Source organism: Lutjanus erythropterus, chromosome 5, assembly GCF_056507025.1.
Source record: "Lutjanus erythropterus isolate fLutEry1 chromosome 5, fLutEry1.hap2, whole genome shotgun sequence".
Lineage (NCBI taxonomy): Eukaryota > Metazoa > Chordata > Actinopteri > Lutjaniformes > Lutjanidae > Lutjanus > Lutjanus erythropterus.
Window position 1 is genome coordinate 29,195,829 of NC_139321.1, and position 12,790 is coordinate 29,208,618.

Below are 12,790 nucleotides of genomic sequence, written 5' to 3' on the forward strand. Positions count from 1 at the left end.
TATATATATATATATATATATATATACATATGTATATATAAAATTATATGTACTTACAAAGATTCTGCGCTGTCTTGGCGTCCAAGATGCGAAGCTCTTTTGCCTTTTTCTTGAATTGAGGCATTCTGTCATCAGTCTCGTCTTTCAAGTCTTTTTTCACTGCGGGAACAACAAAAACAACATTTTCAGAACTCTGGAAACTATATGCAATGAATTAAATGATATTCAAAAATATATCTTCAACATTTCCCTCAACAAAGTGAAATAAACAATTTACATACATTAGAATGCAAATACATGTATGCATATTAAAACGTAAGCTGACAGGCCAAGATGGGTAAGACGGCAACAGATGGTATAAATCAATTAAAAACCATAGTTTCCATACCAGAAAACTTCAGCATTTTTTGGTTCCATATCACTATCCATTTATTAAAGGGCAAATCAAACGAGATGCAATGAGAGTTCCTGCACTGCAAAAATATTTAATAGACTATTTAACCAATTATTTTTGTGATGCATCCTACATTGAGGACAATAAACTGAAATAATAAGCTGTATCACAATGTAAAAGGCACAGCCAACCTCAAGGTGTTAATAAACCACAGTTGTTCTCACATCCCACATTACTAAAATAAGCTACACGGCAACACCGCAGCTCAGCCGGTTGAAATGCAATCTTTTATTTGTGGCCAGCCTTGCATGTGCCATACATGTGGTATAACACGGGTCTGTTGAAAAGGCGGATGTGATTGATGACAGCCTTCTTAATCATTACACACTGGAACTACATAATGTACGACATGATCAGCTGTAGCATCAGAGGCAGTCCTGCGGATGACTTCCTGCTCTTCATTTGTTTGAGTGTGCCAACATTTCTGTCATTGTGACAGTGGGTAGATGGTTGATAAGCACAGCTTCTTCCCTTAGGCCCTGTCTGTCAACTTGCTAGAGCCAAGGAGATAATTGTGTTACCCCCCACAACCCCAGAAAATGGCATTAAGTCTCTGTTACATGACTGAGCACAGTAGACAAATTGGTCCAAGAATGAGGCGACCTTTGTTTTCATAATGGAGACATTACGGATTCTCTCTGGGGAAACACCACATGTCAGCCTGTATTACTCTTCACTTACACTTCAATAACATTAAGCTCTAAAAACATAGGTGTCCATGTACAGAACAAAAGGTCAATGTTTTAAGCTGGAATTACAGCACTGAGGAGGGGTGAATGAGAGTTTTTCACAATAAGGAAGCAGCAGGATTCCTCAGACCCTTCCCTCTCCTCCCAATGGCTTGTGGGAGCAGCGGCACACTTTGTTGCTAATCATCACAACTGCTCTGTTTAAGCCCAAGGTGGGAGTCTCCCAGGAAATCTAGAACAAACAATCTGCTCCCCCAGCGCTGGCTTGCATATTTGAAGAAACAATCAAAGAGGCAACATCTCTTGGGCAGCTAGAAGAAGGAATGCTGAAGGCACCTGCCTAACTCCAGTGCTTGCTGTCAACACATGACATCAGGGATGCAGTTGTTTACTGTATTAAGTAGTGCTAAAAAGGGTCTAACTATGTACCAATGCTACATACAGTATTGTAGTTTGATTTTCTGTCAACATCTGAGGATGTTCCTCAGAGGCTGACAAGACTCTGCACTTAAAATCTACTTGGACCACGATACAGAATGAGCTGTATCACCTTCATACTCAGTGGAGCTCAGAGATGCACTTCAGCCCATGGCTTGAACTTTTCTTTTTGTTAACAGAAGCAACATGGTGAGAGGAGGGACTTAAGAATTTATAAATTCATTAGGACGGGGCTGCTAGCCAATTTTTATGAAGTGAAGGCGTTTTAACAGTGTGTCCGATAATGTCCACATGACGAGAGCAAAATCCTGCAAACGTTTTCACGCTGTGACAGCATTTTGCTTCAATCTTTGTCAGGATTAGGACTTCATTACCAGTTACAAGCATTAACGACTCTTCCAAAAATTAATTATCACACTTGCCAACCTTGAGACCTCAAAAATAGGGAGGACTGCCAAACCACAACAGGGGTCTATGGGTCCTCCCCGTTTTAGAGGCTTTTGTTTCCTGCATTCATAAGTAACAGTAACAGATGCCTGTACTTTATTAGCTGGAAAACACAATGGGACCAAAGAACTTAGCCTTACCTAGTCCAATTTCAAATTTGGTTACACAGAAAATTAATAATGTACAAATGTTTTTTTCTGGGAGTATATTAATTAGGGTGCTCTTGGAAAAACAGTGCCCCTTTCCTTTAAAACTTTCCATAAGGCAAAAAAAGGAATGGAAATTTTTTATAAAGCGGGATAAATACGGGAGAATTGTGACCCCTTGAGGAAACTGGGAGACAGCCATGAAAAATAGGAGTCTCCTGGGAAAATAGGAGAATCAGCAAGTATGTTAACTATCAATATTACGTATTAATATGACGCTGTAGGTATCTCTGTAGATTTGGCAACTCAGGTGGGGTGAAGGGGGGTGAAACTAGTGAAAAACCGGCATCAACACAGGTCATCAACTGTAATGACAATGCTTTTATGTGTTTTCAAATAAAAACAGTAAAACCAATTTCCAGGGTTAGGCTTTTTTGATGCCTTAGAGCTGACAAGAGTGGCAAATATGTATTTGTCAGCAATTTTCTATCAGAATTCCTCCAAACCCACCAAATAAGACAGACACAAAATAAATATTAATCACTTCATAAATAAATCCAATGAGCACAACATTACAGCCACAATACCCTCACTCACATACACTGAGTCATCAGTGACCAGTGAGGCCCAAGAAATCATACTGGATTTCTTATGTGGCAGGAGCGTTGGACAAAGAAACTGGAGAGCCAGCAAAAATAAAACATGAGGAAACAATGATCTCCCTTAGAGAATGGCCTGCAGACAGAGGGCAAATTAAACTGAGAGGGGAAATTTGGCTGCTTTTCGCACTAAATTGTTCTGTTAAACCTCCATTCTTTTCTCTGCTGCCACTTGAATCTCTCACCTAGGTACCTTACACTCTCAGCAGGGTGCTCTCGGCCCATTCTTCAGTGCCTCAGCTGTCTTCGCCCTTACCCCCAGGGCCCCATGCTATCTCAAATTAAAGAGAAAAACAGTGCCTTTAATAATGTGAAACAGGTACATTCCTCTCTGATGCTATCCTATACAGCTCAGAGCTCCCCCGCTGGGCACTGAGTAGTGGCATCAGTTGGCTGATTTCTGCTACAGTATTCGCTGGCTGACTCAATTATGCCACATGTCACATGTTTCCTCTGAGCACTGCATGCGAACTGATGGGCCCTGGAGGGCTTGTGCACCTCAGAGCTGCCACACTAGTTGGAGTCCCAGGTGTGTGGGGAGGATGACTATAGGTAGCATATTTCAGCCAGATGGTTGGTCACAATAATAAGTTTTATAAATGTTTCCAAAACACAAATGTTGTCAGGTAGTTACTCAGAATCACACCCTCCACTCTGCATCCTACTTAGGCGGAGTTAAACTGTGAAAAAGTTTTTCTTGTTATTACAGTTTGACTTTGGGAGTGAATGTCCATCTAACTGTTCTTCTGCCAAGACAGCTTAACCTTTCCAACAGTGTTGGTCCATAACAGCTGATTAAAGTCCTCGCCAACATTTAAACGTGTTTTACTCGTTGCCCAGTGGCTAAAATGTAATACTCTGACAACAATGCCATCCTTCTTGCACAGATTTATATTTATTAATGGAATCTCCTAAGCAATCACCCAATAAAGAGCCATTTGTGATGGGTACAATGTGGGAGGAGTTTTTGGCAGCATGCTGCTTTTCTTGAGCCAGTGTATACAACAGTGACACATAGTATCACACATAGGCCTTTTCAACAAACATGGAACCAGCCCTGTTCCGGTTCAAGCACTTAATTTTGAACTGTTCTGAGCACTTCCACCAAAAATAAACTGGTTCGGACTGTGAGAAAAAAACAGCAGATTTTCCTTGGGAACCAAAGTGGTGTTCCATATTTTGCAGGTCACTGTAGGACTGGGCATCTTTCCAAAAAAAATTTAACACTGGTACTAGTAACAATACCTTGGTTCCTGAACAATACTATAATATATACTATATATACTAAATCAGTTTTAACAAAAAAACTACATTACCCAGTATAGTACAATTGTTCATGTTAACGGAAGAAGCTGTTCAAGGACATAGTTGTAAGAAAAACAAAAAAACAATCCCCGTGCAGCGCCTCGTGTTGACGAGAATCCTTGAATTCAATCATTCTGCTCAAAACTGTTGGAAACATGTGCTGGTTCATTCGACAGTGACAAGGTTCCAAGAATTTTGAACACAACCAGCTCAAGAACCAGAACTAATTTGGTAGAAAAGGACCCATAGAGATGTGTTATCTCTGTGTCGGGCTCTCAGATCAATAATACCAGCAGGACAAGGATTTATTAATTAATGTTGTGTGGTACGATGTGATAGGAAAGTGTTTTTATACGGACAAACTGAGTCAAAAGACGAAAGAAAATCTGTTGAAATATGAAGAGTGCTTTGAACCCACTGTATTATGTACGGCTCAACTTCGACATAGATGATTCCTGGGCCAAATGGCCCTCTCAGGGAAATATAAGGGTCAAATGCTTTTGACTTGATATTGGTCATGCAAGCTTGAGATGAAAAATGTACCAATGAATTATAAATACTTAGTACTTCACATTGATTTGTTGCAATATATTAACTTACAAGGGTGAAGAGCTTTGAGAAGCATGTCAAAGAGGAAGTGTTTCAAACTCATGTTTTAACAAAACACATGAAAGATTCACTGGAGCCAACATAAGCACATGAAGAGAAGTCTCTAGTGAGCAAAACTGTTACACATTCCATTAACTGAGGGGGAGTTGAAGCTCGCTCCGTGCCAAAAGGAGTCACCAAATTGATAGAGGTTTCATTGAAAAAATACATGAATGTTTGAGCAAAAACAGATTTGGCTTATTAAAGATGACTTGGCAGCCATGTTAAGCCTACTCTGTGGGCTTTGGACTGAGGTATACCCTTGGGAAGCTCTGTGATAACAAGAGTTCTCCAACACTTGGACATCCAGTCTGTTTTCTGGCCCAGAATCACCATCCTGGTTGCCGTCCATGCGATATCTCCCTCAAGACATCCATAAAACCCAGGGCATTACAAAGCTAAACACTACCACATGTTCACTTCCGGACATAGACCATCCGGCTGAGCCCCACCGCCGCACACCGTAAAATGAGCAGGCCTTGAAAAGGAATAAAAGAAACTGCGAATGACAGGTCTTCAACAAACATATTTACAGTAAAGGCAAAGGAACACAGAGTGGAACAGACAATGTGCAGTCTGGTTCTCTACGAGGCAATTTATTCCCTCAAATGTGCAATCTGCCTGCAAACATGTGCCCTGTCCTCCATCTCAGGGACTCACACTGAGGATTGAGCTGCTGGACAGCTGCCAGCCTGTCTAAAGGAGATGGATTCTGAGGAAGAGTCACTGGTCTCAGCCGCCGTACTACAGATCCACAGGAATACCAAAACCAAGCTATAACGCAACAGATGCGATGGGGGAAGCATGAGTGAATAAATAAAAAAGAATTATGGTATTAGGGGTGGTAATGCATTGAACGTCTACTGGCAAGATAGAGACTTGTAAGAGGGCAAAAAAGTGCCTGGCCCAGTCATAGCTGGAATAATGAGTGAGACCTTTAAAAATAGAGAGCACACTCAAGATCTGAACGTACCAATTGACCAGTGAAATCCAGCTGTGACCAATTTCTCCCATTGACGAAGGCTAAACAGAGGTCTCTTTCTCAACCCCCAAAGCCAATTTGCTGTGTGGATACACACCTCTCTATCCACTCCTCCCGCTATCTTGGATCTCAAAAGCATGCTCCCACTCGCAAAAAGGCAATCCCTCTCCCTTTGACTCAGAGGCTTGAAATAATTTCTTTTACTTTCAGCCTGGCAGACCTGCATTGATTATATATACTAAACCAGAATATAAAAAGTCATCACATTCAGTGTGAATGAGCCATAACGTGGCATTTGGTGACAACAAGATAAGTGCCTGATAATAATGCTTGGAATTTGAGTGGATATACATTTTGTGAGCATTTTTTTCTATAAAATAAATGCTTGTCTGTGAAATGATTACACATCTCTCCTAGCACCAACAACTTTAAATTATTTGCTGAGATGTTTTCATTCTCTTCCCCAGGTTTTAACCTTGACATAGCAAGAATGTTGAAGCATTTTTTTCAGAAATACTCCTCAGCTCAAGGTGAACCATTACAGTAAAGCTGCCATTGGGGTTGGCAGGAGGGTGGAGCTATCAACCATGCAATCATCATCATGCCTAATGATAACAGGGAGTGGGGGAAGTGGCTGATGATGATAATGATGATGGAAACTGTGGATAGTGTGTGTGAGTTTCATGCACACTCATGTGTGTCAGAGCACACTACCAAAATATATGTGTGTGCCCGTCCAAACAGGCGTGACTGTGTGAGTTTTTAAGCTAACTAGTCTTCTGGAGTTATCTGTCCTCCCGTCTCAAACCATCTGGTTCTGGTTATTCAGGATATCTAAATAAAAGGTGTGCATACAGGGAGCAGGAGTCCCACAGAGTGACACTCTGACCTGTGGCCAGTAATGTTTTCAGTATGCAGGGAGAGGCTCAGCCCACGGTGGAAGGTACACAGCTGGGCCTGGAGCAGGGCCCAGTGAGAAAAACGCCTCCTCTTCTAATTGAGACAACACAGATCTCCCTCAGTGACCCTGTTACTTGTTTCTATTCCAAGAAGAGAGGAGAGGACTCCTGCAAACGATTAATGTTTCCTATCCTATTCTAAGTTTCTATCAAAAGTGGAGGATCAAAGCAGTAATGTCAGGGATATCATGACTATACATGATTTGCTTAACTTTTAGTTTATGCTTGTGGTTAGGCATGTCTTTGTAAGTTTAAAATTAAATAAAAGTCTTGAGAAATGAAGTTTTAGTGAGATTTACTTAAAGGGATAGTTCGGATTATTTGAAGTGGGGTTGTATGAGGTTCGTACCAAGAGTCAGTGTATTAATAACAAATGGTCTTCAGCATTGCCCCGGTTTAGAGAAGCAGTGGAGGCTAAGCATTGATCTTATTTTGTTGACCCTGTTGACAACAGGGTCAACAAAATAAGATATTTTAGCCACTTGAAAAAAAGTCCACCAAAAAAAATATTTCACTTGTACAGTGTACATTATATTTAGAATATTTTCGCTGCTTTACTTCGCTGTCAGAAAGCCTTTTCTGAAAGAGAAATCAAGGTTATATAAACCAAATATTTTGTCTCGCAGAACACAGGAGTTGCTGCTCTACTGATGCCTCAATCGGAAAAATTTCTTTGTCTTATTGTGTGTCTTTGCCGTTTCAAAAGGTTATTTACCAAAGTCATACAAAAACACAAACCAGCTTAACAGATCGAGGCAGCAGTAAGCCAGCAACTCTCTTGTTACATGAGGTAAAATTACTGATGTCACCTATGGAGTTTGGTTGATTTTGAAGAGAGCAATATTAAACTTGTGTATTTCCAACAGAAAAGGCTGTCTGAAGGCAAAGTAAAGTTGTGAAAATATTCTAAATATAGCATACACTCAAAAAGATATAGATTTCTTTTAGATGGGCGTTTTTCAAGCAGTTGAAAGATCATTGCTTAACTTCCAGACTGGTACAACTCTTTTCATCTCCACACTGGGGTTGTGCCAACCGCCATGTACTGATGTCACAGAATCCAAGCTATCTCTTTAATGTCTAATTCAAGCTAGAAGTATGAACGGACTTTCGCAAAGCCAATAGATTATCTAATATATTGAGGATTTCTATTTATGAAGGGTGTAGCGATATTGCTGCATTATCTTTCAGATCATAAATTTGCTTTTTCACCAACACAGAACATATTTCTTCAAAAGAGACTGTGAAAATTAACTTAAAAGAGAAAACATAACAATGCTGAGAAAGAAAAAAAAAATCCCACAAATCAATAACTCTGAGCATTGTGAATGACCTGGGGCTTTGTACAGCCTTTTAACAAGTATATATTTAATCTGCCCACATCTACACATGACTGTTGTTCTCTGTCAGAGGCAGGGAGTGTGGGAAGGCTCTGACTCTGCCTCTTAAATTGGTCATGGAGACATGCTCCTGGGGGCAGCGAATGGATTGAGCCTGACAGCCAATCAGTTCTAGGAAACCATTCTCTGGTGGTGCCAAGGCTGCTCGTTGTGACCCAATGCGCTTGAGCGCTGGTGGGAAGGCACTGGGCTGATGGTGCAAACGGCTGCCCCTGGCGTCTGTTAAGACCCCACCATGCCATCCAACCTTAAGCATTCAGTAGACAACACTGTGAAGCCTGGTTCGTGTCACTATGAGGGGATGAAGAACAGAGATTTGAGGCTAAGGCTGTTCCTTGGACAGCTGACAGGATTATTGATGCCCCTGCGGTCTCTATTACCTCTCCCACCACCGTGCTACATAGGACCAAGTCCAGAGAGAGACTCCAGAGTGCACTGAAAGAGGCTGAAACAGTGGAGGTTTTAAGATGTGCACCTGTACTGCTGCTCACTTTTAAAGGAGATATTAGGAAATATGTTTGTGTTCTGCCCTACCGGGAGCTACATGAGAACACTGATGTCAGTTTCTCCCCTGTGATATCTGAGATGGACAGTGCAGGACAAGTTTAGCCAAGTTTCGTGCTGGAATACTGGAAGCAAAATGAAACAGTAGCCAGGCTCTGTCAAAAATATCTTCTAACCACTTGCAAATGGACATATTTTCATGTTGCACTTAGACAGGGTTGCACACCAAATATTAATTTAATCTAAGATTAGTTCTAATTAAAGTTTAGAAAAATTAATAAATCAAGGTGTAAAATAAAGCAAAAATCAATAAATGAATAAAAAGTTACATTATCTGCTAGCTAGCTAAATTGATTGGCCTCGTCTTTACATGATGGCTCATCACAGAATTATTTGGCTTAATCTATCTCAAAAAGGCAGCCATTTCAAAGTCTAACTTAAAAGTAATGCTTGATCACACTTTAACGTAGAATTTAAAGTTTTGGTGCAGCTGAATTAAATTTGATCTCTGATTAGAGCGAAAAGGAAACGGAGGTTTAAATTTAATCTTTCTTAATTTCAAGGTTTTTTTTTTTTAAGTTTAGTGCAACATAATTTAAAGTGACATTTAAACAGGGTTTAAAATAAATCCTTGTTGGTGCAACCCAACCTTAGTGTATTTTACATGTAGATTCAAAAAATTAGATGGTTTAACAAGTTGTGTAACAATCCTTTAAACCATAGTTGTGGCTTTAGTGTGTATCTTAACTGAGGCTAGCTGCTTTCCCCTTCTTAAAAACATAAAAAAAACATAATCTCCCCACTGCAGAAGTGAAATCAGATATTGTTTTTCTTATCCAACCTCTAGTAAAAAAGCAAACAAGCCACATGACAATGACTAACTGTGCTTTTCTTAAATTTCAAGCCTTTTTTTCTTTCAACACGTAGTTAAAATGGGAATGAACATGTTCTGGGTGTCATTTATACTGTCTGCTACAGAGGAACTGCCTGGGTTTTGTCTGTGCAGTTACTGTCCCACTTTGTTGTGTACTCGACAGGGTTGCATTTTGTACATTTGTCAGCTGACAGAACATAATCTGCCCTCTCTCTGTCTTTTCTAAAGCAGTTTTATTCCTTTACCCTTTCTCTCCCTTTCATGATTAGCCCACTTATCCTATTTTTTTTATTGCTTTTCTGATTATTTCCGGATGAAAATAGGGTGCTAAACAAGCAGGGAAAAATTAGTTTTCATTTGTATTCTGTCTCAGGACATTTAGTATCATTATTGTTTGTTCACTTTAATTTTTCACTGTATTTGGCAGCGGTTTTGTTTAGACATTGACATTATGAATGTAATGTAAACATTTATAATACATGAAGGGTTTTTGTTTCAGTGCAGCCTCCTTGGAAGAATCAAACATGCAGGTGTGTCTAAGCCAACAGCTAAGAAGAGTGACGCATGAAAGGTTGTCAAACAAGGAAAAGACGGCCATGCTTATGTTTTATTTTTAAGAAATGTGCTCAAGTATTATCTCTTCTTTTTGTGAAGGTTAACCGATAGGTTGATCCAATTTGTCAACTGAGGCATGAAAGGACTTAAGAAATACTTCACATTTCTGTGCAGGAAAATGTCAAGGTTTGCTGAAAGATGAGGACAAGGGGAGGAGGAAATGACTTTTTCTCATTCTGGCAGCTTGACTCCACGCTTGTTAGCAGCAATAGGTTTATCCTTGGCAATCAACACAGGGATGGATATATACAGTAAAGTCGGAAGTCCCCAATCACGTAAAAGACAGCTGGTGCTATGTCTGTCGCTAAAATGCATGCAAGCCCCCTGCGCGCACGCACACACACATACATAAAATAAAAAGCAGGGATTGGTCCCACAACGTGATTGAGGCTGTAACAGCTTCCATCATGTCACCTCCTGATGACTATTCTTCACACAGCTGCAGAGAAGCATGTTCTGGTGACACGGAGGTGTCAAGGCAGACATGCCCTGATTAAAGATGCACCGTGCGGCACCTGGGGATAGAGTTAAAAGCGAGGCAGGGAGAATATGAGCGTAAAGAGAGGCACTCAGTCGTGAACTGCATTTAAATCCCAAAATCACGGTAGTTGTTGAGCCGCTCACCTGCCTCGATGTTTACAGGGAGTATCTATCCATCTTTCCTTTTTTCTCTCAGTCTATGTTCTTATACTCTATACAGAGTAATAGCAGCCCAACAATTATTATACTGACGTCAACATTAAAAATTGTGCTTTTCTCTGACAGAAACGGAATACTGTTTGACAGATGTTGGGTACAGATTCACAATATCCTATTGAAACACGAAAGCATGTTGATTTTTTTTTTCAGACAGAATAATGGCAGGTATTGAGTACTGATGTGCTCTACAGAATAAAAAAGATACTATGGAGAACTGAAGAGAGGGAGCGAGAAAGAGGGTGTGGGGGAAGAAAGAGCCTGAAAAATAGAAAATAGAATAACAGGAGACTGAGAAAGAAAGAAAAAAAAAACAGCCATTTGGATTAAAAAGTGCTGCTCGTTACCCAGAATACCTGCATCAGAACCTACCCATTCACAGACACTGTGGGATTCTGGTGCCTAGTAACCACTTCCTGTGAAATGACTATTTCAAGTGAAATCACTGTACCCCACTGACCATCATTAGAGACATAATAAGAGTAGTAAAAAACAGAATTGTGGGGAGAAAAACTAAAAATGCTAGAAAATCCTTTGAAACAGTAAATTCAGTACACCCATAAGAATTATTAAACTGGACACCCCTCATATGCCTGTCTTTCACTGTAATTTAGTGACATGAAAAGCAGCTAATTTGCCTTTTTTTTTTCAAGTCTGCATGGGACTGAAAGCTATTTGCTTCTGCATACTGAGATGTTTCCTGTAAAAACAGGCAGATAGGGAGGGACTTGTTGCAGTAGACAATAGCGCTCCTAGACATACAGCTACAGTAGAGTGGTCTGTTAACCTCGCTTACTCTGCTAAAACTGGGAGCTTCCAGTGAACACGGTGAGACTGGGACCAAACACCGCCTCCGAGACGGATGGAGGCCAGTTTAACAACACAGAATACAGAACAACAGCGATTTACTTGTTAAGTTTGGCTCCTGGCACCCTGAGGATGCGTCAGCTAACTTAGCTACATAAGCTAACCAATCTAATGGCAGTTAGTGGTTAGCTACTTTAGCAACAAGTAAAGCTATCAGCTATCAGCTTCAATCTCGGAGACTGTGTTCAGCCCCAGTCTGGTCATATTCTCTGGGAGGCTGCTGAGCCTACCTCTGTCCCTGCTAACGGCAGCGAAGTTAGCACAAACTCTGATCCAGATTCTCTATAAAATATGACGCAGTTACATCCAAAACAGTGAATAGAGTAATTTAGTTGTGTTTTATGTGCAGTAACATCAATCAGTGACGGCCCCCAGAAGCAGCTAACATTCGCTTGCTGCTGAAGCGGTCAAGTCACACATAATCTATATCCAAAGTTTGAGGTGGCGACCATCTTGGAAAACACACGACGTGTCATACTGTTGTTAACCAGCTCACACACAGGTGGATCTCATGATGTTATTGGTTGACATTGGCTCTAAGTGGTTCTATTTTGCCTCACAGGGAAAAATTGATGGATTTAAAATGATTTTGATATATATATAAAAAAATAGAAATAGATTTTCATGGTTTATTTTGCATGATTGTTAAGGAGGTGCACAGTATGACGGCGAATGTGATCTACAAGGGTTGAAAATTCATTTTGTCTTTTCATCTTAACTGAGTTTATTAGAGTCGTCCATGACACTACAAGCTGTACAGTACTGAGTCCAGATCTTGATTACAATTATCCGTTGTTTAGTCAGCAAGAATAAAAACAGGTTAGTGAGGATTAATGAGCGTTAATGATAGACTTGCTTTTGTGCTGTAGGAGATGGTAGGAGGTCAGAACCCTGCATGTAAAGCAGGCTTTTGTCTCTGACACTGATGACTCCAGTGGCAGTACTGTAATTGGATTCTTGACTCGTGCTACAGTGAAATTAGGGGTATCCATGGTGTTTGTGGCACAAACCATTTAAGCGAAAGCCACCTCTTAGTGGGCTGATTATGATGTGTTTATGAGTTCTGCTGCTACCCTGCTGCCTGGATGGCTTGGATGGGATTCTGTA

At 40.5% G+C, this 12,790-nt stretch overlaps 1 protein-coding gene across 1 annotated transcript in view; it reads right to left on the minus strand.

The window, feature by feature from the left end:
* Positions 1–12,790, minus strand: part of diaph2 (diaphanous-related formin 2) — a 520,520-nt gene that overhangs the window by 230,161 nt on the left and 277,569 nt on the right. Inside the window, exon 21 of the mRNA XM_084719553.1 lies at positions 58–159. Within this exon, the coding sequence (XP_084575679.1) occupies positions 58–159 (102 nt within the window). The remainder of the gene's footprint in view (positions 1–57; positions 160–12,790) is intronic.